Below are 23959 nucleotides of genomic sequence, written 5' to 3' on the forward strand. Positions count from 1 at the left end.
CATATACACAAATTAAAATCAAATCAAACAGAATTAACCAGCTCAGAAAGGTTTCTTGACTGCCAACTACTGGCAGAAAAACCCAATTTTTCAAGTATGCTAGCCACTGTGATGCTTTTCAGATGCTGCTGGATTCCATCAGCCTCAACCAGCATGGTTAATGATAAGGAATTATGGGAGCCGTAGTCAACTACCTCTGAAGTAAACTATTCTAAACTCAAATTCTTCACTGGAAAAACACCACCACATTTTTACAGAATTAAACAACAGTAGCAGCCTTAGCAATGTACTAAAATGAGTGCCTTCCAAAGTAACCTAGCTTGTATTCTTAAATTTATACATTTATTTTTAAATCATATTTTCTGAAATGTTAGCTACTTTGTATTTCCAGGGGGTTGGAAGACCAAATACTTTAAATTTATATTTATAAAGTGTAGAAGACTGTCAATTTTATAGCAAAATTGGGAGAGAGTTGGTAAGAGAGTGGATTTTTTAAAAAACAACAGGGAAAATGAAAATGTATTATGGCTTACAACAAACACATTTCCAAGATGATATTCAGGGACAAGAGCGGGGATAACAACTTATCAAACATTTTAACTTAGAAGGTTGAGATTATTAGGAAGCGGGATTCTATACCAACTTCGACTTTCTGTGTGCTTAGTTGAAACCATGACCACATGTACCTAGTAATAAAGGGAGTTTGGGCAGTCTTCAGCAAAACAGGGGCTCCTCTTCAGGAAGTTATCAGCATTCAGATAAAAACGAATGACTAAGAGACATTAAACTAAAACAGTGAAATTCTGGAGAGTAAATGATTGGACATCAGATGTTACATTACGTTACGTTACATTACGTCATTTATACAAAGAATAGGTGAAACTAAAAAATGCAAGTCAATTTTATTGAGATAAATTTTCCTTATGCAGTTGAGATGGCAACTGGCCAATGGCTAAGTTAGAGCTATGTCACCCTGACGGTGCCAGGGTATCTCTGCAGAAGTAAGGTATCTCAGAGGGGCATATAATAGTGATGTTTGCCACTAGGATTTATAAACCAACAGGGTGAGGATGACTTTCCTGAGATCCTGTAGGGAGTAGCACCACTAACCTGAGCAAGGCCTATAGAGAGAATAGAAAGATGGTAATGTAAACAGCCTCACTTCTCTGGTTGAAGTTTGGGGAAAGAATGGCCAAGACAAAGCACAGTGACTGTGCAGTAACTTGGAAAGGGTCAGAGCGCAGTGACAGAGCAACTACTGGGCACGCAGAAGGTGCCACGGTCAATTCCTGGCATCTCCAGGCTGTGAAAGATTCCTGTATGAAACCCAGAAGAATCATTGCTAATCAATGCGGACAATACTGAAACAGACAAACCAAGACCAGCTTCCTATATAGCTAGAAGCAGGTTGCAGCATACTCATCAGCTGAAATCTGAAAGGGCACCTTTGTTTATAATGCCAGAATCTTTTCGCAATAGAAATGGTATTTAAATATGAAATCTGATGACAAGGTCTTGAAACCTACCTGGCTTGAAATGTGGCAGAGAATGAACTCCAGGCCATGAATCTTCATTTGGGGTTCCAAGCACCTACAAGTAAACAGAGCCAAATACATTTAGTTTAAAATACAGATGGCCACTTAATGTAGAATATTATATGATTGATTTATTTAAGAATAATGTATTGATTTGCTCAAGATTTTAAAAGATTTACTATTTCAGGATTTACTACAAAAGAACAAGAACTAATCATTTAAACTTTATGGACCATGTTCATCAGGTCATTTACAACTAGAATACCAAGTCATTATTTATGTACTACCTGATACAAAGAGGCTTACTGTTAATTAATTCAACACTGAAAATTACATTATTAAAGAAATCAAAATCAGCACCTATAACCATGAGGAGCACTGCAATGGGAGACTTCACAATGTGTCTGTATGTTTATAGCAATACGTTCCACAAATTCTTTTTTTTAGTATGCCTTATTTTCTGTTTGCATTTTTTCTTTTATTTTTTGCCAAAGTTTGGGTCCCTTCAATGGTCCTGTTCTCCCTTCTTACAGTTCTTTAATCTTTAAACTGCACTTGGAGAGGATAGCCCTTAAAACAAACAACTCCTTCAGACAGATAACTGTGTTTTGTTTACAGAACAGATGGCTACCCTGAACAGATATTTTTCTTACTTAATTTGCAAAAGAAGCCCTAACTAACGTTTGCATTTTAAAACGTATTAATGTATCAGCAACACCATGACTTTTACTCCTTAATCATCACCTTTCACATTAAAGACAGACTGGGTATGATAAAAGCAAGTAGCCTGAAGAGTCTGTTTATTAAAGTAGTGTTTGTGGAAGATATGGCTAGTGATCAGTGTGCAAAGAGTAGAGTTTGAATGCAATTTCCAAATTTCTGCTCAGCAGTAGCTCTACATTAGCCAAAGCTACCTCACATGAAAGTGAAAGTACAGAAGAACTGCAAATATGTTGTATGCATTTCCCCCCATACACACTCTGCAGTATATAACAGCAACCATGCAATATTTCACTTTGACCAGGAGAGGGAGGCAGAGAATTGAAATTAGAAAGGCACATTATTCTTAAAGTAGCATGCCATCAGACAGCACCACATTGGAAACCACAAAAAATAACAGGGGGAGGGAAGGAGAGCACAGCACACAGGATAGTGCAGCACTATCAAAAGTTTAAAAGGCATATTATTGCAAGAGCTTTTCATAAGAAAGGTTGGTTTCAACATACGGGGTGAGATCGCATTGTCATAAATACTGAAAGAGAAAGGAGTCCAAGGCGGATGAGAATTTCTTAAAGGTGAAATATTGAAAGCACAAATGTAGAAAATTCAAAGAAAAATGGGAGGCATCTAAAGAAATCAGTGTGGCTGCATATACTTACAGTTGAACTGAGATTTAAGAAGGGCATGTATAAGAAATGGAAGAATGGGAAAACCAAGAAGGAAGGGTATACACAACTAGCCAACAGTTGCAGGAGGAAAATCAGGAGAGCCAAAGGTCAGAATGAGTTCAGGCTACCAAGAGAGGCCAAAAATAATTTAAAAGTTTTCTTCAGCTATGTTCAAGGCAAGAGGAAGACCAAGCAAGCAGTAGGTCCTCTGCATGGAGATACATGATGTAGCAGCAAAAGAAGCTAATGCTATTCTAGGCTGCATCAACCAAGATGATCAAAGGTTTGGAAACCAAGCCTTATGAGGAACAGTTAAAGGAGCTGGGTATGTTTAGCCTGGTAAAGAGGAGACTGAAAGAAGATGTGATAGCCAACTTCAAATATCTAAAGGGCTGTCACATGGAAGATGGAGAAAGCTTGTTTTCTCCTGCTCTGGAGGCTGGGAATTGAACCAATGAAATCAAGTAGATTCTGACTAAACTTCAGGACTGTAAGAGCTGTTTGACAGTGGAACGGACTCTCACAGGAGGTTTTGAAGCAGAGGTTGGATGGTCATCTGTCATGCATGCTTTAGCTGAAATTCCTGCATTGTAGGCGGCTGGACTAGATGCCCCTGGGGTCCCTTCCAACTCTAAAATTCCATGGTTCTATAAGAACCTATTCGTTCAGTTTCAAAACTGCAGATTACCAGCAACTCTCTCAGTTAGTAATCTTCCCACAATTTTCTTCAATTAGGAGAACAGAGCAAAGCAAGATAGTTTAAAGCGGGCATGGAAATTTAGATTATTTATTTAAAATAAATGTGCAGTTGCAACCTTCAAGAAGCAAGCCAAGTTCAGACAGCCATATGTGGATTCACAGAGTAGCTTCAATTCAATCCTGTGACAATCGTTTACATGACACTACTTCAAATATACAGCCGTTTCTTTGGGTAAAACTAGTTCCCCAATTTCTGCAATATTTCACACTGCTTTAGACCCAGTGAGAAAGGCAGAAATGTCTTGAACATGGTTGGGAATAGCAGTAATAAGAGAACAATATGAAAAGAAAAACCGTAATTTAGTGCTTGTAGGGGTTCTTTAAGAAACTGACCAATAGGTTTTTTTCTCCACAAAAGATAGTTCTGGACAGGACCACAAGAAAATAAACAAACCTTATAAGAAATAGCAATGTGCCCCATGCTGCTTCCATTTCTAATGTCTTCTACCTCTGGAAGAAGCTTTCTCCAATGTTTGAAACTTCTCCCAGAAAGTTTACTGTAATCCCTTTACTCTATGCCTTTTGCTGTCAATTAAAAACCTGTTTCCTCAGACATTTACTGTACTGGGTTACTTTAGTGCTAATTGGTTGAGATTTGAAAGTCATTTATTGTCAATGTAATTTTTATTGTGATTTTTAAGGTGTTTTAGAAAATTTATACACAGAACATATGAGTATTGTTGCAATAATTACAGCAAATCATCACTCTGTTTTCTATTTACCAATGGCATAACAGAGGCCACAAACTAGATACTTAAGTGACAGTAAAGATCACGAAGAAACTGCATTCTTCAGATTAATTCTTGGCTTATATGAAAAGCTTAAAAAGGCAAAAGAGACAGATGTAACTACTAGCAGCATATATTATGTATGTTGACTCAGTATTTTGAGTGACAATTCCGTCTATGCCTCATCAACCCTCTTTTCAAGGCACAATATGATAGCTTATTGTCAAGCTCAATATTCGAGAGAAAATGCATGAACATTTCTGCCACTATAAGCATTAGTTTCCATAAGAGATAATAAATCAGGCTTTGATATTCTTTACATTCATGAAGGAAGAGAAAATGAATTAAAGGCCAAGAAATATAGTCTAGTATGGATTCTGGGGCAAGGAGACTAGACAATTACAGCATAGCATTCCAAAGAACGCACATCTACAAAGGTCCCACTTGGGTATTTGGCAATGCACGCACACTAACAAAAACAAATGCACCCAACTGAGACACCACAAAGAATCTATTAATTATAAAAATGACTTTATAAGGATCCATGATAACTAACCTGCATTATTTGTATACATCTGTAGAACTAATGAATAGGGCATATAATACAGCAGCAAAAATCATGACATTTCTGCCCTTCTGATTAATTATGTTAGTAAGTCTTTACAATGTCCATGTCTGCATTTTGTCTAGGGCAGGTATTATTTCTATGGATGAAACTCTATTACTGCAAATATTACTATAATGTACGCTTTTTATTTTCAGTCATCAAAATTGTCTCTTACAGTGGTGCCTCGCAAGATGAAATTAATTCGTTCCATGAGTTTTGTCATCTTGCAATTTTTTTCGTCTTGCGAAGCACAGTGTCGGAAAAGTTTTGGAAAAGCTTCAAAAATCACCAAAATCTTCAAAAACCTCAAAAAAGGCTACCACAGGCTATGAGTTGCTCCTCGAAGTCAAGTCACAACTGTATTAATGGTTTTAAGAAAAAGGAAACAAACTTGCAAGACATTTCCGTCTTGCGAAGCAAGCCCATAGGGAAAATCGTCTTGCAAAGCAACTCAAAAAACAAAAAACCCTTTCGTCTAGCGAGTTTTCCGTCTTGCGAGGCATTCGTCTTGTGAGGTACCACTGTATTTTCATATGTGTGAGAGAAATAGAACAGTAAGAATGATGGGCTGTAATAAGATACTTAAAGTCTTTAAAGCCCTGCCTGTTAATGGTTGCATATAAGCAGGCTTGATGTTGGGTCATTTTTATTTCAGATTTCTATCAATATGGAATTCTATCTTCGTAATTAAACATTCATTTGTCTAATACAAGATAACAAGGGAACAGAAAATCCAGTAGGCTCCATTTCCAATGCCATGGTCTATAAAATATGCATTTTGGTAATATGCCCAGTTGTTAATTCTTTCATAAAGTGAACCACTGAACCACATGTAACCACATGTGTTGAAAACTGGTAAGGTTTTAAGCACAATTTCAGGACTAATAAAACACAGAAAGGCATACATCTAGGAATGTAGTAGTGCCTTCTAGAAAATGTATTAAGAGTACATTTTGTTCTGCATAGAAGGGAAAATTATGCAGAACTGTAGGTAATGTTAACTCATTGAGGATCTGTGGAGTACATTTTATAAATGAAGTTAGTTGTAAACTAACTACAAAAAAGACAAAACAGAAGACAGTCACTATTAAGCCTTTAATCACTGAAATGCATGTCAGCTGCAAAAAATCTACATTTAACTTATACCCAATATTGTGCTACATGACTGAATCAACTAATCACATTCATTATATGTGCTATAGCAACCAAACCTAGGACAGCAATGTGATAGTGTTCATACATGAAACACCTATGCTATGCAGTGATGCCAGAGGGACTATTGGATAGGGCTGGGAAGAGCCTGGTCACTTCCCATCTTAGTCATGGAAGTCACTGGAAACCTTGGGCCATTAACCTTCAATCAGACTAATCTATCTCACAGGGTTTCAGTGAGGATAAAATGGGAAGGAACCATGAAATCTGGAGTTTAGCTGCTTGAAAGAAAAGCAGTACAGAAATTGAAGAAACTAAATATGTATGTTGCAGCAAAACCAGATGCCTTCATGTGCCCCACCTGCAATAAAGCATGCCTCTTCTGCATCTGTCTCTAAGTCACAGCAGGTGCTATAACTCTCTAGCAGTTTGACTTTACCTACAAAGGCACACTCTTCCATTGTCTCCCGAGACAGACGGATGCCAACAAATGAAGAGATATGCCAAGAATAAAAACTTGGAGAGAACTCCTGAAAGACACCTGTGCTTTTATTGAATACTCACCTTCAAAATATCAAAATGAACAAACAACACATAAATTGGGTTTAAAATGCCCATCACTACTTACTGCTGACAAAATGAATAAAGACTTGCCATATTCCTATTCAGCATTAAGAACAATGTAATATATATTTTTCTCTGAAATTATTGCTTGGATATAATCATAAATCATTAGCACTCTCGGGAAGACTAGTAGGTGACCTTTTTAATTCTTCCATGATTAGTCATGGTTTTTTGAATTTATTTTATTCATAAGAATATTTCTAAACTGACAACTCGTAAGAAAAATATACTGATTTGCAGTGAGCACTGGGAATCTATTGAGTAATTTTCATTTGTTCTCTCCAAATAAACATGTATTAAGGTAAGCTTTCTTGCCTTCAAGATTTTGAAAACCTGCAGTAATAGCTAAGTTGCTATAGCTCTGTTGAAGTTAAGCAAATAATTTATTCTTAAAAGTCTTTACTAGCATGCACAGCTTTAATAGAGATAGTCACTTGTTCCAGGTAACAAGAGAAAAAAGAACAGTTGGTGGAAATAAAGGAAATAAATAAAGGAAATGAAGATGTGAGTAACGCTTAGCATAATGCTTTGTATCATGCTAAGATCAAATAGGCTGCAGCCAATTACCATAGCGTAAATGCTGCATACGTATACATCTTAGGTCTTATTTTATTTTTACATTTTATACATACTCCCAAGTTATTTAGTGAACAGTTCTATTTCGTTTAGTCCTTCTCTATTGGCTATGTCTATGATTCTAAAATTCAACCTAGAGACTACATCCTCATTGAGGTTTTCCTCCACCAGATTCACGACAATAAGCGGAGAGGGTGTTAATAACATTCACTCTTCATTTATGTTGAATTGAGATTAGATGCAGAGCCTCTTATTTCTCCCCAGCTGAGGGGCCACACTAAGCTGAAACAATAGCTTTTAAGCCACTAAGAGTAAACAACCACACAGGGTGCTTTTAGTGCTTTTAAATTAACCTTAATGTGAGTTTGGCTGACACTAGGTAATCTGATAGTGAACTGTTACTGGCACTGGAAATATAGAAGGGCCACTAAGGTCCTTGATGCCTGCTTCACTGGCGATATATTGCAGAGAGAAAGCAACAGTAACCAAAGCAAGGTTCTTTGAACAGAGTGATGATTCCACTGTGAATCTTCCTACTGAAAAAAGAAGTATTAATTGGCCATTGGAGTCATTCACAGTTCTTTCAATGTTAAACCAACTCTGTTTATATGTTGCAACAAGTGTGCCAAAACTAAATTAATCAGGACTATGGCGACTCAATAATGCTTAAACAGTTAACTGGATCAATCCCACAGAACAAAGTGTTTTAAACTCCAACATGTCATAGTGACTACAAGAGTTTTTCCAGATTTACAAATGTAAATGAGCTCATAAAAGATTAAACCAAGTAATTATAGACAGTTTTTTTGATAATTCACCTCCAATGAAATTCGTTCTTTAAACAAAAACAAAAAAAAAAAACAAAACAAAAAAAACCCTGTGATGTACATCACATTATATGATGCTATTTTGGCATACTCCATATACCAGAAACATTCTCAGTCTGATATAGACTCAAAAGGGAGAAAGAGTGATCTAGTTTGATCTAGACCTGAAAGGGAAAGAAAAAGTATAAGATAAACCAGGGTAGCTGAAAATGTAAATAAGGATGCTATTAATTGTACAAATCACTGTACTCATCACTTCTTATGAAAACAGTGGAAGAGATGAACAGTGTAAGAGCAAGTCTTATTCATAATCATAGATTGGAGTAACTAGGTATTTTTTCTAGTACAGTGGTACCTCAGGTTAAGTACTTAATTCGTTCCAGAGGTCCATTCTTAACCTGAAACTGTTCTTAACTTGAAGCACCACTTTAGCTAATGGGGCCTCCCACTGCCGTCATGCCACCGGAGCACAATTTCTGTTCTTATCCTGAAGCAAAGTTCTTAACCCGAGGTACTATTTCTGGGTTAGCGGAGTCTGTAACCTGAAGCATCTGTAACCTGAAGCGTATGTAACCCGAGGTACCACTGTACAGACATTTGGTCCATGAACTCTATGCAGGTGGCCTATGGGAAGGCTATGGAACAGTTGAGAATATCTTTACTTTGGCTCGGTATTTGATTTTTCTTCTTCTGATAATGGAAATGGAGACCATTTTGATCACAGTATGATTACTGACCATTCTAACAAGGGTCTGGCTCAGAACCCTTAGATCCCTCTGAAACTCATATTCTGAGTTTCAAAATATGACGCTGGTACAGTCAACTAGTTTTCCAGTTGAAGGGGGCTTCTTAGCCCGTGGCCTGTGATTTTTATAACACAGTATTGGTTTTGACAACCATGCAAATGTTTAAGAAATGTTATTAAAATATGAGTTATGCTCTGATTTGTTGATCAAAAAAAGTTCATTGAGAACCACAGTAGATAAAAAAGGAAAAGCTTGAGAACCACTGTTTTAGTATACAGAGCTAACCCTAGGGGGCAAGTAGTGTCACCAAAATTATAATGGTCTAAACTCAAGTTTTTGGAAAAATAATTATTGCTGGTAATGTTCAGAATTCAGAGGAAATGCAGCTATTGATTCAGCCTCTACAGCTGTGTATGGTCTCACTGTGAAGGAATTAATTTGTATTGGTTATCTTAAACAACCACCTTTGTACACACAGGTTCCACACAATGCGTACCCAGGAATTGTTAGGCAAGCATTCTCACAATGAGCTGATGATTTCCATTATTTCCCATGGAAACATTTAGAATCTGTGATTTGTCCATGCTCCTTCCCTCCCTGGTTTCTGCAGCAAAGTGCTGTGGCAAATCAGCAAAAGCCAAACAAAGGGGAAACTAATTTATCCAATCTTTCCTTCTCTCTGATTTGTCCAATCTCTCTCTCTCTCCATTTCTGCCCCAAATGACTTCTGCCTCCGACAAGCAAAACACAAACATGTAAGGAAGGAGGCAAACATTTGGCTCTTCGTCAAAATAAAAAAAATATTCCTTCCAGTAGCACCTTAAAGACCAACTAAGTTAGTTCTTGGTATGAGCTTTCGTGTGCATGCACACTTCTTCAGATACACTTCGTGCATGCACACGAAAGCTCATACCAAGAACTAACTTAGTTGGTCTTTAAGGTGCTACTGGAAGGAATTTTTTTATTTTGACTATGGCAGACCAACACGGCTACCTACCTGTATTTGGCTCTTCGGATATCATTCAAATACCTACAGGTATTTCAAAAATGATTAACCAACTTCATGTACACAATTCACTAAAGCATGGGGGAAGGAAGTAATCCTTTTTAAGCAGAGTAGTCCCATTTTTAGTAACTGTCAAATGGATAATTCTAATGATGCACACAATGTATCTAGCTAGATAATTATTGACAGTATTTTTGTTTGAAGTGGTTGACTAATTTAAACAAACTCTGGATTTCTGACATAATGCTCCAGCCACTTCCACCATGGAAACTCCATTCATTTCAGTATGGTTTATATAAGGTTCCTGGTATTTATATTTGGGTAGAGGAGGCAGTTGTCAGCATGCAATAATCAAATGCAGGGGAAGCGGGAAAGAGACTTACCAGAAATATTCTTTCAAGTTGATCTTGAATGTCTTTCATTCCTGGAAAAGCAGCAACACCTTGAATCATTTCGACAAAGATACAACCAACTCCCCTGGAAAGAAAAAAGTTTAAAATATTTTGGGGGAAATCTCATATTAGAAACTGATACACAGTCTGTACATTGGTTTTCACGAGATTTTTTTCCTTGCTGCAAAAAGATGCAAGACAGATTACATTGAATGCCTGATAATGACTCAGAACTGTCTCTTTGAAAACAGATTGTTTCAGTGTGAACTGCAATGCTAAAAAGCTGTCCTGGGGGTTTCTTTGATTGCACAGTGGAAGAAACACCCCATGGTTTTAAACATCTTAAATAAAATGAAATGCAGTCACCCTGCAGTACAGGAGCACATGCACAACATAAAAACAGGAAATCCCTAATAGCGCCTAGGACACGATTCAAAGAACTGCTCAACCAGTTACATGTGCCCAAAGGGTTTGTGCCCAAAGGGCTGGTGCTTCTCAAATAGCCTTTCATGTCACATGGCAAACTGTTTCAAAGCTGTTTGTGTATGAAGGGGTTTTTTTGTTTTTGTTTTTTTTACACCTAAGTCAGAATTTCACTGGCTATGTCTAAAACATTGCTTTAGATACCAGCCACAGTTTTAGTTCTGAACGAACCAGATGGTTACTTCTGATATACAGCACAGTCTGCATGTTCTGTTTTACCACTGAAGAGTAAAGATATTTACCACTGAGTATTATAGTTTCTGCAAATAATGAAAGCAAAAGCAACAAAAGAGGCAGCATGTTTATTATTGCTGTGTATGCCATCATATTTATCCTTGACCACAACTTTATTTACCTATAACAGCAGCATTGTCTTGTGTTTCATTGTACTGGTCCTGATTTGACCTAAGCATTGATGTTCTTACACAATAGGGTTCGACATCTGGATAAGATATGCCTCAGCTAAAAGTTTTTCTACATCTCCATGTGGGCTAAATATGTATCATTACAACCAAAAGTAAATATGCATATCAGTACTCCAACAACATTTGAATAGTTCGTGACATAATTGCTAGAATGAAAATAATTCTCAAAAGTATTTTCAAATGGCAATGATATACTTGGAAAGTAACACATTTTAAGTGTGCCAAAGTAGTGAAACACCATCTCTTTAAAACATGCAATCTGCTTTCATTAATTAAGAGATCCTAACTGAATATTTATAAGTCACATTTGGCAAAGAGCCCTTTAATTAAAACTCATTTAGTGATATAGGTGACTTGTTTTTTTAACCCAGTTAGAATATATAGCTAAATTTTAGTGCACAATCTAGCTTCATCAACTGCAGTCTTAAAAAATATTGTTTAAGATATCTGAGATTGAAAAGATGCATATTGTTAAAGTATGACAAAGAGCACACAACTAATTCCTAGTTACGTTTCTTGTGCTTAAAAAATGGGATTGACATTATTCTCCTTAACTGGCTAGGGCATATGGAAGGAATTGAATTGATGAAGCTGCCATTCGTCACCTACTTTGGTAAATGCTTCATTAAACCCAATGTATCTTTGTCAAACACAGACAATATTTAAAACTGTGATTTAATAATGTATTCATATATGAGAGAGAGAGAGAGAGAAACAGACAGACAGACAGACAGACAGACATGTTGCAGACATAGGTATCCTGAAAGCAGGTAGTTCAAATTCTGTTCATGCATCCCAACACTGACCATTTAATTCATTTTAAATATTAGAGTGATTCTAGGAACTTCTAAATATCTATGAATGTCAAATGGTAAACTTCATTGATAGAGAAATTCAAAGTTTTTTTTGGGGGGGGGGGTTAGTGAATCATTTAGTATACTGACCCTTCATAAAATGGCAATTCTTGAAAATGTAAATTCAGAATGCAAATTTATTGAATGATGAGCCAAAGATAAGTAGTTGTTACAGTAGGGGAAGAGAACCTATTGTTCTCCAGTTGTTGCTGGATTACAACTCCCATCACCCTTGACCATTAGTGACACTGACTAGAGCTGACATCCAACAACATCTTGAGTACCATAGGTTCTCCAATCCTGTCCTAGGGCCTGGTCAGACATTACAGGCTGTACTCAAATGATCAATGATCAAATATAAGGTTTACTAAAAGAGGACAAATAACTTTACATAGAAAGTTGCCTTGTCATTGTCTCATCTACTTCAATGTTGTCTATATTGGCTGGAAGTAGATCACTGGTGTTTCACAAGGGGGCTTTACAAAAAAATAGCAGTAAATAAAAATCAAAAAGCCCAACACTGTAATACAGGGGGAGGGGGGAATCTTCTAATTTTGGAGGATTGTTCATTATGCTGTTAATGTGGTCTTGAGGATCACCTTTTCTGCTCTTCTGACAACCTCCATTGACAGGTATATAGCCAATTATAGCACTGATGTCTCCTACATACAAAGAGTGGTCAGAACCAAGTTTTGATACTTATCCCCCGCAAAAAGGCCCTACAACTGGGCAACCTGAAACGAGGTGTGCCAAATCTGTCTATAGTTGCCTGCATCTTCCTGACTTGCCAGAAAGCAGTATCCTCAGGCTCTTAAAACATGCTACTGTCCAATGTTTTTGTTGTTGTTGTTGAATTAACCTCAAACTAACATCACAAGCAGCTATCTTAATACTGTTTCTTGGCAGAATGTAATAGAACCCTTGCCTTAAAAACAAAACAACAAAACAACTGAAGCTGGAGTGACAACCATATGATGCAGAAATGTGTGCCTTGCTCTCTCATGACAGCAAGCATAACTAAGCCTATTACATGTACTGGTGGGAACATATGGTCATACTATCTTAATGCTGTGGTTCCACTGTTCCTCTTAATTTTCTAGAAGCCTTGCATTTACCACAGCAATGATGGAACTGAAACTAACATCAACACAATGGATGATGTTTAAATAAGAATTTTGATTGTGGAACTACTGGACAACAGGATGCACTCTCTACTAACAACGCTTATGTAAATTGTTTCAGAAAAGATGTCATGTGATGCAACAAGAGGAAAGACTTTAGCTTCTGTGAAATTTTACTCCAGTGGTTTTTGTTTTTTAAAGCAGGGGGTATTGGGAAACTTTGGCACAAAAGATTTAAAGCAGGAGTTGTTAAGCTGTCTCTCCAGACATTGTTGGACCACAACTTCCACCATCCCTAACCACTGGCTGTGACAAATGGAGCTTGAATCATCCTTCCAAGGCCCCTGAAGTTAATCAGGGTTGGGGAGAGTGTTGAGCGATTCTTACACAATGGAAAGTTAAAAAATAAAACCTGACCATTAAACTGTCAGATAGGGCTTGGAAAGATGTGGGTTACTGAACTCCACTGTTTTTGGCAGAATAGATGAGAACCCTTGCAACAAAAAGAGTTGACAATTTCCATCAAATCAGTCATTCCACCTCCCACTGCCTTCTAAGCCAACATGAATTGAGTTGTATCCAATGCCTGTCATATTCAGAATTCACTCACTGAAATAATGGACATAGGTAACTTTAGTTCATTAATTTCAATGGGTCTAAACTGAGTAGACTTTAGTTGGCTACAACCAAAAGTGCACATATATGGACAACATCACTGATTTAAGAATCCTGTTTACACTGTTAAGTTGTATAAACTGAAAAGAAATTCAAGGCACTGAATAAGCAGCTGCAGGTGAGAGTAGATCTGAAAGGGGCCTCTAGCCCGTATTTGACCGAATTTGTTGTGAGTCCTCCTCGTCCATCATCTATCTAACTTTCTCCCAAACAATTCCATTGCAAGGAGGTTCCCCGAAAACCGTTCTACAGATCCAGAGAAGCTCAAGCACCATGCTGAAGACAACCTCAGGCAGCTCGGTTAAGGAAGTTGATAGGCAGTTCACAAGCAGCATCCCCAGTGTGTCTCTAAGGTCCAAGGTAAGGTCCTTCAATTCTGCCCTGAGATAGACAGGTCTTGTGCTAAGTTAGATGGAAATCCTATGGACTACAGTGAGTTCTCCCCAACAATCACTACTCAAAGCTATTAAGCCACTTGTTTGGAAACATTTAATTCTGTAAAGGTTTGCTTCAGGCTAAAGATACAACTCTAAGCAATCTTACATTCCAAATATCTTTTTTTTAAAAAGGACCTTAATATATTCTCAGGCCATAGTAGAAGGCGAAAGATTTATACGATCTGAAGAAAAACCAGAGACTGGTTTCTTCATAGACTGAAGAAAATGTTCTTCAATAAAACAGGATTAATTGCCCATCCAAAATGTGGGAACAAAGGATGCTTCTTGAGATAAAATGCCTCAACCTAATCTCAGAAGATCATTCTGCTGAAAGTTAATTCAGCTGATTACAGCTGATAAGAGTTCAGTGTCAGCATCTTTCCAGAAGTTTAATTAAGAATAGCTTGATAGTTATCATAAAATCCCGACCTCTTATGGATTAGCAATTCTTTAGGGTGAATACTGAAGGTAAAGAGAAATCTCCTCAGCTCAAATATTAGTTTTTGGACTAAGAAGTAATTTCCCAAGTATAAATTCCTTAACTGACTGTTTACTGGAAATACTTAATAATTTTTTTTTGCAAGTTTTGCAAATATCCATTATTACTAACACATATTTCTGTGTTAAACTAATTTTGGGGATGAGCGGTGCTGGCACTTTCAAGAGCCAACAAACATGACAGGGAATTGAATTGATTGCAGCTGTGTATATAAGTGCATCTTTATGCGTAGTCCCTTATCCAAAGCAATGACCAAAGGAAGAATGACTTTTGGGAGGAGTGCAGAGAAGAGAAACACCATGGTGCATCTGCCCCAGCTGCAACAAAACATGTCTTTCCCATATTACTCTCTATCTTCTTACCACGGGACAGAGAGGGCAAGACAGAAACCAGACAGAGCAACCCTTGTCACAAATGCCAGCTTGGAAACATGGCAAGTGCTCAGGATTGTAGGAAGGAAAGTGCTAGTAGAGGTAAAAAGGGGAAAAAAATTGAGATCAGGTATTAGTTCCCACAATGCCTTTTAGACTTAAAGTATTAAAACATCAGGATTTGTTGACATAAAACATCCAAGTTTTCAAATGTTACACCTGTGATTATGCTAAATAAAACATACTAATTGCCTGAACAAAGGGGGGGAAATACTGTGCCTACAGCAATGCTTGATGCTGTCTTATGTCACACAATTCATCCAGCATATTACCACTCTACATGCTGACAGTAGTAAATTGCAGAACATTCCCCATTGATTCTTACTGCTAGCCACAACCACTAATGCGTGTATGTCTTCATTAATATTATTAAAATTGCCAGTGGCTATTTGCAGGGAAAAGTGGAGAATGTTAATACTGTACATGAATCATTAGTTTTTGGTTACTCTCCCAATGCCCTCCAATGACAAATGAAGTGCATAAATAGCTTACAGCCACTGCCACCTGCTTCCCAGAAACTGCCCAGTAGTTAATATTTGTATTACTTTTCAATACTTGTCCCTATGCCTCCTTTTCAACTCATCAAGACATATAACTAGAAGCATTTCACTGTAATCCAACAGTGTCACTGTAATCTAATAGCTGACAACTTTTTTTTCTTTTTATGCAAAACCAGCCGAGATCTGCATAAATATGTGAGGGGGAGACATGCTTTCTTTCCCTATCAAAACTTCCATACAAGTGATCATATTATGCAAACAACTCACATTACCATTCACATAACCCCAGCCACCCAAGAACTAGGTAGCAATGTTGTGCAATTTTGTGCAGTTTTGTTTATTCCCTTACTAGCTAAACTTCTTCCCACCAACAGAAAATAGCCCCGTCTTTCTATAGGCATTGTACTGTCACTTCCTCCCCCATTCTACCCCACACTATTATTTGCATGTTTGCAATATGAAAATGTACAATGTAAATTTCATCCCTTCACCATTTCCCTCCCTTCTAAATGGACATACATACAACACCAACACACCCCGGTCAAATTTTAATATTCTTACTGGAGTTTTGTAATGTATTCTATGTAGGGCTGTCATTGATGCTGTTTCAAAAGCTTCAGTCAGTGCTAAATGCAGCAGCTTCGACTGCTGACTAGGTTGGCTCTTTGGAATCATGTCACTCTGATCCTGATAGAACTGGCTACCAATCTGCTCCCAAGCCAAATTCAGGGTGTTAATAAAGACTTACAAAGCTAGATCCATGGAGGAGCTTCTTTTCTTCTGTATACATTTGGCCAAGTTTCAAGATCAGCAGCTGAAACCCACTTGGTTGTTCTGCAGCCTAAGGACATTTATTATGCAGCAATAAGCTAAAGGGTCTATTCTGTGATGGCACCACATGCAGAATATCCTGCCTTTCTAAATACGATTGGCACAAACTCTTAATGAGTTTCAGCATCCGTTAACAGGCTATTTCAACAGGCCTTTATGGGAACTTGAATCACCTGTCATAAGCTTGATGCTCCTCCTGCCTTTGACTCTATGGTTATTTTATTTGCTCTTTTACTGTGTTACAGGTTGGATTGGAAATTATTTTAAAATCTTTTGATTTTCCAATACCACATTATGATGAAGAATGGGTTATAAATATTTTAAATAAAGTAAGAATTCCAATCAATTTCAAACCAAAGGGTTGTATCCAACTAAGTTCTATGCAGAGTAGATCCGCTGAAATTAAGGGACCTAATCATGTCCATCAATTTCAGTTGGTCTAATCTGAGAATGACCAGAAATGGGTACAGTAGAACTTAATTCATTCCAGAGGTCCGTTCTTAACCTGAAACTGTTCTTAACCTGAAGCACCACTTTAGCTAATGCGCCACCGCAGAACGATTTCTGTTCTCATCCTGAAGCAAAGTTCTTAACCCGAGGTACTATTTCTGGGTTAGCGGAGTCTGTAACCTGAAGCGTATGTAACCCAAGGTACACTATACAACCAAAAGCTCTTACACAAAGCTATACAGGTTTCAAAGGCATTAGCATACCTTTCCCTCAGGGCTTTTGTATTTTATTGTCTATCTTATTGGTAAGGAGCAAAATTTGCTTTAATTTGATACTTTGTTTGTACAAGTGCCCAGCAGTTGTTCCCAATTAGCAAAGTACTGTGGCCCCTCTGTTTTACAAAGGCCAAGCCATAGACCCCCTACTTTTGATATCTCTATGGTGGTTTTTTTTTGTGTGAATGGTGCTGTGAACCCCCTGGTTGAGTTACACGGAACCCCTGGGATCTGCAGACCATCAGTTGGAACCACTCTCCTATGGCATTAGCCAAAGCTGGCATCATTTTTCACAGACAGATAGTTCAGATGGAAAATTTAGATGATTAGGTAACCATTAGTTAAAAGTTATTAGTCAAACAGGCACTTATAAAGATGGTATATTAAACGTTTAACAGCAATCAGAAACTAAAATCATTCAGGAACTTACTTATAAAGCCTTGGGGCTTGGCCTTGGGGCTTTTGACCTTTTGTTTGGAATAGCAGTCACCCAATTCCCCAAATGAAATTCAGAAGTTTTCCATGTTGCACAATGATGCCATTTGAGAAGCACAATTTGAAGCTCTGCTAGGAACCAACCTAGTTGTGGTGTTCACCAGACAGTAGTTATAAAGTGTGTAAGGCTGTGTGGCTTTTTTGTAACAAACAACACAGATAATCAGAAAGCTGAAATGAACCTAATGCCTTGCAAAACTTAAGACCACTGGCACAATGGAAGGTGCCTCACAAATAACATCTCACAGCCGTACGGTGCCCCATATCTTAAAGTTTCAAAGTAGAATACTCTGATTAGAGGGGGTAGTCACATGCTACAGGAAAAGTATGACCTGGGCCTAGGTCCACTAGCCAATCTGACACAATAAGAAATTTCCCAACTGAGGTATATCAGTTATTCTCCAAACATAAAGTGAAACTCATCCAATACACAATGTATACACGGCAATCTATATGTGGAACAATATACATTTATGACCACAAATATGAAGTACTTGTAGCATTAGTATAATCTCCAGAATCCAATATAATAGATTCTGTTGAAATCAATGAACACTTCCATGAAGTGTTTCAGATCTGGGTGCTAACATTAGATGAACACAGCATAATACTTTTACTCTGCACATCAACAAAGACACTCAGAAAAGAAGACTTTTCATCTGTCAGCTATTTGATCTGTCTGCTCTTCACTGCAACCTCAGCTTGTGATTTGCTCAGTATTTTCCAGAAGATGAATTATTTGTCATTTTATTGGATTCATATATTTGATAGATGCAATCAGTACTGCCTCATTTTTCTTCTGGAACAAAGCATTCTTATTGAAAAGCACCCTTTATATATCTTTTTGACTTGTGTTAAAGGTCCTACATCAGGGAACATCAATATTTCATGACCGTTATTAAATACATTATTTTTGTGTTCCCCTGCTAGGACCAGTTTTCACCTTGGCAATGGTAATGTATAGTGGTTGAAGGGGAAGTCTCCATTTGGTATTAGAAAGTCATCAATTCTGTACTGAATTAGAGCATCTCTATTAATGTTTCAAAATTACTGCTGCATTCCTGTCAGAACCATGACCTTTGCATTTATATAATAAAATTTTAATTTGATGATCATTTTTATCTGAATAATGCTACACAGTCAAATTAAATCCTTAATATCTTTCACACCATCCCAAAAGAGCATCTTCTTCCCGAGTATAAAATCAGAATTTACACATCCATTAATATGAATTTTCAAAATTATTATTTATTAAATTTATATCCTGAACCTTCCTCCTAAGGAACCCAGGGATCACACACAGCCCCCTACTCCTAGCAGCAAAAAAATTAGAGACAAACTAGATGTGATGGCAGCAAATGCTATCCATGACCCTATCTATGTAGAAAGCTGGGGGGGGGGCAGTTTTAACACCAAGATGTGCCATTTTGGAGTACAGAACTCTATCTTCCCAGTCACCTTTATTTTCAGATGAGCTTCAAATACCAGAAGCATGCTCAGTTCTGATAAGAGTGCCTGTACACAGGTGGTAACTTATAGTAGGCTTCAGTAGCCCTCATTCATGAGTCCCTTTTGCTGTTAAATTCTACTCTTACATTATACATGGGCGGGGGTGGGGTGGAATCTACTGCCGTTGCAATAAGTCTGCCCTTTATGCTTCAGCATTTCTTTCAACAGGTAAGGGCCATTGCTTCATTCAGCCAGTGGTGGAAGGGGTATTATGCCTTGCTTTGTTGAATTACAGAAAAAAGTGAGAGCCACTGCTACTCTACAACCAAGCCACTGGAGGATCCTGGCCACAGGGTAGATAAGCATGACCTTTGCCTTTTCCCTCAAGTCACACATGAAAACAGAGCTGATGCAGCATCTGTCATCAGGAAGGAACAGAAGATAGCACACCAGTGCTAGGCAGTGTAACCAATATCCTCCTTCCTTCCAGCAGAGAAGCTGCAGGTGGAGGCAAAGTGCAACTAATTCCCATACTACAAACTTACTAAAAAAATAATAATCCCTGTACAGTTGAAATATTAGAAATGGGCATTGTTTTTGCTTGATGATATGCTCAGTGTCCCAGGTAATACAGTTTTTTCTTAATGCTCATTGTTATTACACAACTGTGTACCAATGTTTAGGACCAGCTAGCCCTGTCATTAGGCAGAGTGAGAAACTTGTCTCAGGTGGCAGGTAGTGTAGGGCAAGGAGTGGCAGCAAAGCGCCGGAGGACAGAGCTAGACTACTGCCTTCAATGCTGAAATAAGATTGATCTGCCAGTCTGGTCAGCTTCTATATGTGGGATGAGGAAGACACCATTTTGTCTTTTTCCTCAGGCAGAAAAATGTATTGGGCTGGCCCTGCCAATGTTACTGGATCTTGGATTACATGTATTCTGTCTAATTCCCTTCAAGTATTTGCTGTGCTGCAAAATTACCGCATTTTTCGCCCTATAGGACGCACCGGTCCATAGGACGCACCTAGATTGGGGGGGGGGAATAAAGGGGGGAAATTATTTTTTTTCCCCAGGCGCGGGGCTGGGGAGGGGGAAGCCTGAGCTTCCCCCTCCCCCGGCCCCCAGAACGGGACCCAGAGTGATGCCGAAGCTGCGTGCAGCTTTGGCATCGCTCTGGGAGCTTGCAGGGCTGGAGGAGGGGGAAGCCCTCCGCCAGCCTTCTAACCAAGTCTAACTGAGTTTGCGGGGCTGGCGACAGGGAGGAGCAGGCTTCTCCCCCCGCCAGCCTTCTAGCCAAGTCGGGGGACAGCGGGAAAGGCACGCTGCGCCTCCCGCTGTCCCCCGAGCTTGTGGGGCTGGCGGTGGGGCTCTGCTGAAGCCTGGAGAGGAGAGGGTGCCCTATCGCTCTCCAGGCTTCAGGAAAAGCCTGCATTCACCCCATAGGACGCACACACATTTCCCCTTCATTTTTGGAGGGGGGAAAGTGTGTCCTATAGAGCGAAAAATACGGTATCCAGAAAATCAGTTTGTTTTTTTAAAGATGTAAAGGAAGACTACAAACAGTCACATGACTTGTCTGAAATCTGTGACTACTTATAAACATATACACCAATAAAGGAGAAGGGAAGCATGGCTGTTCCATTCGTTCTGCTATGATATCAACTAACTTTGGCTCCTTCTCAACTGCAACCTGACCTGACAGCAGCCATTCCATTGGGCAGGAGTGGAGGGAACGAAGATTAGCAGGCTTATCCCATCTGTAAGACAGCAGCTGTATTTGGCTACTTCTTCTTCATCTGCCACCTAGCAGGAGTTACTCAATCAAGCTACTCAAATTGCTCCCATCCAAGCTGGTCATATAGAAGTTTCTAACTCTAAGAACTGGTACCTGAGTTTACCCAGTCTTTTTTTCCTTTTGTGCTATATCTTTTAGATTGTAAACCTGAGGGCAAGGATTATCTAATTTTTTTATTGTTTTTAACTGTGAGTCCATCTGAGAGCCTTTTTTGGTTGAAGTATGAGACTAAGATACAATAATTAACCATTGGTGAGAGAGCATAGAGGTTTCTTACAGAAACAGTATCTGGAAACCTTAGTCTACAAACAATGTACTGCTTTTTCTTACAGAGAACTCCTATGTACATGTACTCCAAAATAAGTTCCACTGAGTTCAATGGGACTTATCCCTTAGTCAGCATGAACAAGACTGCAATCTTTGCTTGTCAAGCCCACTGTGTGTCTAACAAATCAAAGTCACAGCAAGTTAGAACATATGGATCCTGTAAACGCACTGTATTCTTACCACATATCAAGGCATGTTGAATATTCTGTTGAGCCTAAGAGGACATCTGGAGGTCTGTACCACAGGGTAACCACTTCATTGGAGTATGTATGACTAGGGACAGATTTGGCTCTTGCAAGTCCTAAAGAGCAAATACAAGCACAACAAAGAAAATCAGCATATAAAGAAATAAAGGTCACGTTAGATCTTTAAAAGGTATGTGTAATATGAGTCTGCTTGAAAAAGTAGATTGTGTTTCTTCTGGCCATGTGTTAAGTTAATCAGAGAAAAAACATATCCATTTCTATCATTCAACACATCACAAAACAAAGCTACAGATCATGAAATATCAAGTGACTGCATTATTGTTTCAGTCATTATAGGGTTGTCATGTTGTTGTTTTTTAGGATCTAGTTTTTCATGTTTAAAAAGAGAAAGTATTAGGCACAATTTTTAAAAACTATTTAATAAAAAACTCAGAGATGAATCCTTAAATGTTAGCATTTAGAGCAGGGAACATAACCTGTGTAACTCAATGACAACTAGTGGATTAAACAGAGAGCTAAATAGCTCATACACTGAGTAACGTTTAAAGCTTCAGGCAGATCTTGGATGCTGTATATCTGCATACTGCTAGAAAAAATATATGCCATCTGCCCTTAACCTTGAACATTTAACATACTGCTCTGTGCTAAGAGTAAGACTGCTGATCTTGGATGAAATAATTCAAATTCCTTTTCAACTGTGAAACAAACAGAACAGCAAGTCACTATACTGCAGCAAAATCTACCTCATAGGACTTGTGAAGCTAAAATTCCACTTTAGGCATATCTGAGAAGAGCAACATCATTCCTTCTAAAATCATTTATTCTAATAGTAAACAGAGGTGGCTGAGTAACTATCAGCTTGGAAGTAAACTGAAGTAATCCCCCCGCCCACATTGACCTGTTTCACACTAAGCCAAATCATGACATAGCACAGAAGAGATCCTAGTGCTTAATTCTTCCTTGATTGTTTTGCTGCTATGTCACACTGAGATAAGTCATAGTTTGGTTTAGTGTGCGATCTGAACCCAGGATTGTGGTTTAGCTCTTCTGGACAAACCACAAGCTGCAGCCACGGAACAAACCTTGGTTATAGTTTGTGGTTAGTCTGGAGAGAGCTAAACCACAAGCCTGGGTTTGGACAGCATGTTATGTAAAATTATGGCTTAGCTCAGTATGGCACAGGAGTGTGGTTTGGTTTAGCATGATGTGCAACCCAGGTCATTGTGATTCTCTTCAAAAGGTATTTACTAGGCTCAAATGTATTTTAACAGCAGCACAGCCACTATAATTTCAAAAGCATTGTGATAATTAAAATAGCTGCATGCAAAGGGTTCCAGGTTCAATCCCTGGCATCTTAAGTTAAAGGATCTTTAATAGTTGGCAAAGAGTGATCAAGATTATACAAATTATTACAGGAATCAATATTTGATTGGATTCTGTGACTGCTCTTTTATATTACAAGAAGGCATTGGTACAGATTTAGAATTTGATAGAATATGGTTAAATATTGTGACAAAAATTAAAAGCCACCACAGTTTAAGGGATGGAGAGAGAATGGCCTGTTCACATGACATGGAGAGGAGGCACAGGATTATGGAACCAGTTGATGAATATGAATTCTGTTTAGAAAAAACCAAAAGCTAGTTTATCTGCTGTAAATTTGAAGTTGGGTTTTTACTCCTGTAGTTTATATTTATGCTATGTTTGGTAACATGTTTTGAAAATAGCAAAAAAAGAAAAGAAAAATACCAGAGCATGCAGATGACCAGGTAGGATGAACTGAGCGTGAAATATTCTAGAAAGGCATAACTGCTCGGCAGTTATAAAGGCTGAGCCTATTAAATTATATGGATGAATTAATAAAAAACTGCATAGAATTATTTTCCTATCTAGCAGCTGCCACCAGAATATTGCATGCAAATAACTAAAGGTCTCAGGAAACAGCTAGCGTTAATCAATGGATAGATAGAATGCGGGGGTACACCTTAATGTCTAAGCTGACACCCTTCCTAAGGTCAAAACAAACAGGACAAAGACAAAATACTTTTGCAGCAAATGTGATTTCCCAAATGTTAAAAAAATGCTCCTTCTTCAAAAGATACAATGTGACTTTGAGATGTTCTGAATTCTAAAGAACTGATTATGCTTTGTTTCTTTTTCTTGGTTTTATCAGTTTCATGCAATCAATTAAGTTTACTTTATTGATTCTATATTTTAATACTGTAAGCTTTTCTTCTATTTCATTGCAACATGTTTAGTAACAAATAATAATAAGGTTGGGCCTACATGTTTAAAATAATTGTACATCCTTCAGCAGTTATGCAGAACATCAAACACTAGTAGTTCAATCTTTTAGATATACTATTAC

At 38.1% G+C, this 23959-nt stretch overlaps 1 protein-coding gene and 1 long non-coding RNA gene across 7 annotated transcripts in view; one reads left to right on the forward strand and one right to left on the reverse strand.

Moving 5' to 3' along the window:
• LOC309515908 overlaps positions 1-23959 on the forward strand; it is a 304876-nt gene that overhangs the window by 276323 nt on the left and 4594 nt on the right. Inside the window, exon 14 of the long non-coding RNA XR_014212706.1 lies at positions 14125-14258. This is a non-coding gene — a long non-coding RNA (uncharacterized lncRNA). The remainder of the gene's footprint in view (positions 1-14124; positions 14259-23959) is intronic.
• CDK14 (cyclin dependent kinase 14) overlaps positions 1-23959 on the reverse strand; it is a 241054-nt gene that overhangs the window by 88504 nt on the left and 128591 nt on the right. For all 6 annotated transcript variants that reach the window (XM_082194166.1, XM_082194169.1, XM_082194168.1 and 3 more), the window contains 3 exons: positions 21566-21686; positions 10332-10425; positions 1527-1590 (listed from right to left, as the gene is read on the reverse strand). In XM_082194166.1, coding sequence (XP_082050292.1) covers positions 1527-1590; positions 10332-10425; positions 21566-21686 — 279 coding nt within the window. The remainder of the gene's footprint in view (positions 1-1526; positions 1591-10331; positions 10426-21565; positions 21687-23959) is intronic.

Source organism: Podarcis vaucheri, assembly GCF_965113315.1.
Source record: "Podarcis vaucheri genome assembly, chromosome: 12".
NCBI lineage: Eukaryota > Metazoa > Chordata > Lepidosauria > Squamata > Lacertidae > Podarcis > Podarcis vaucheri.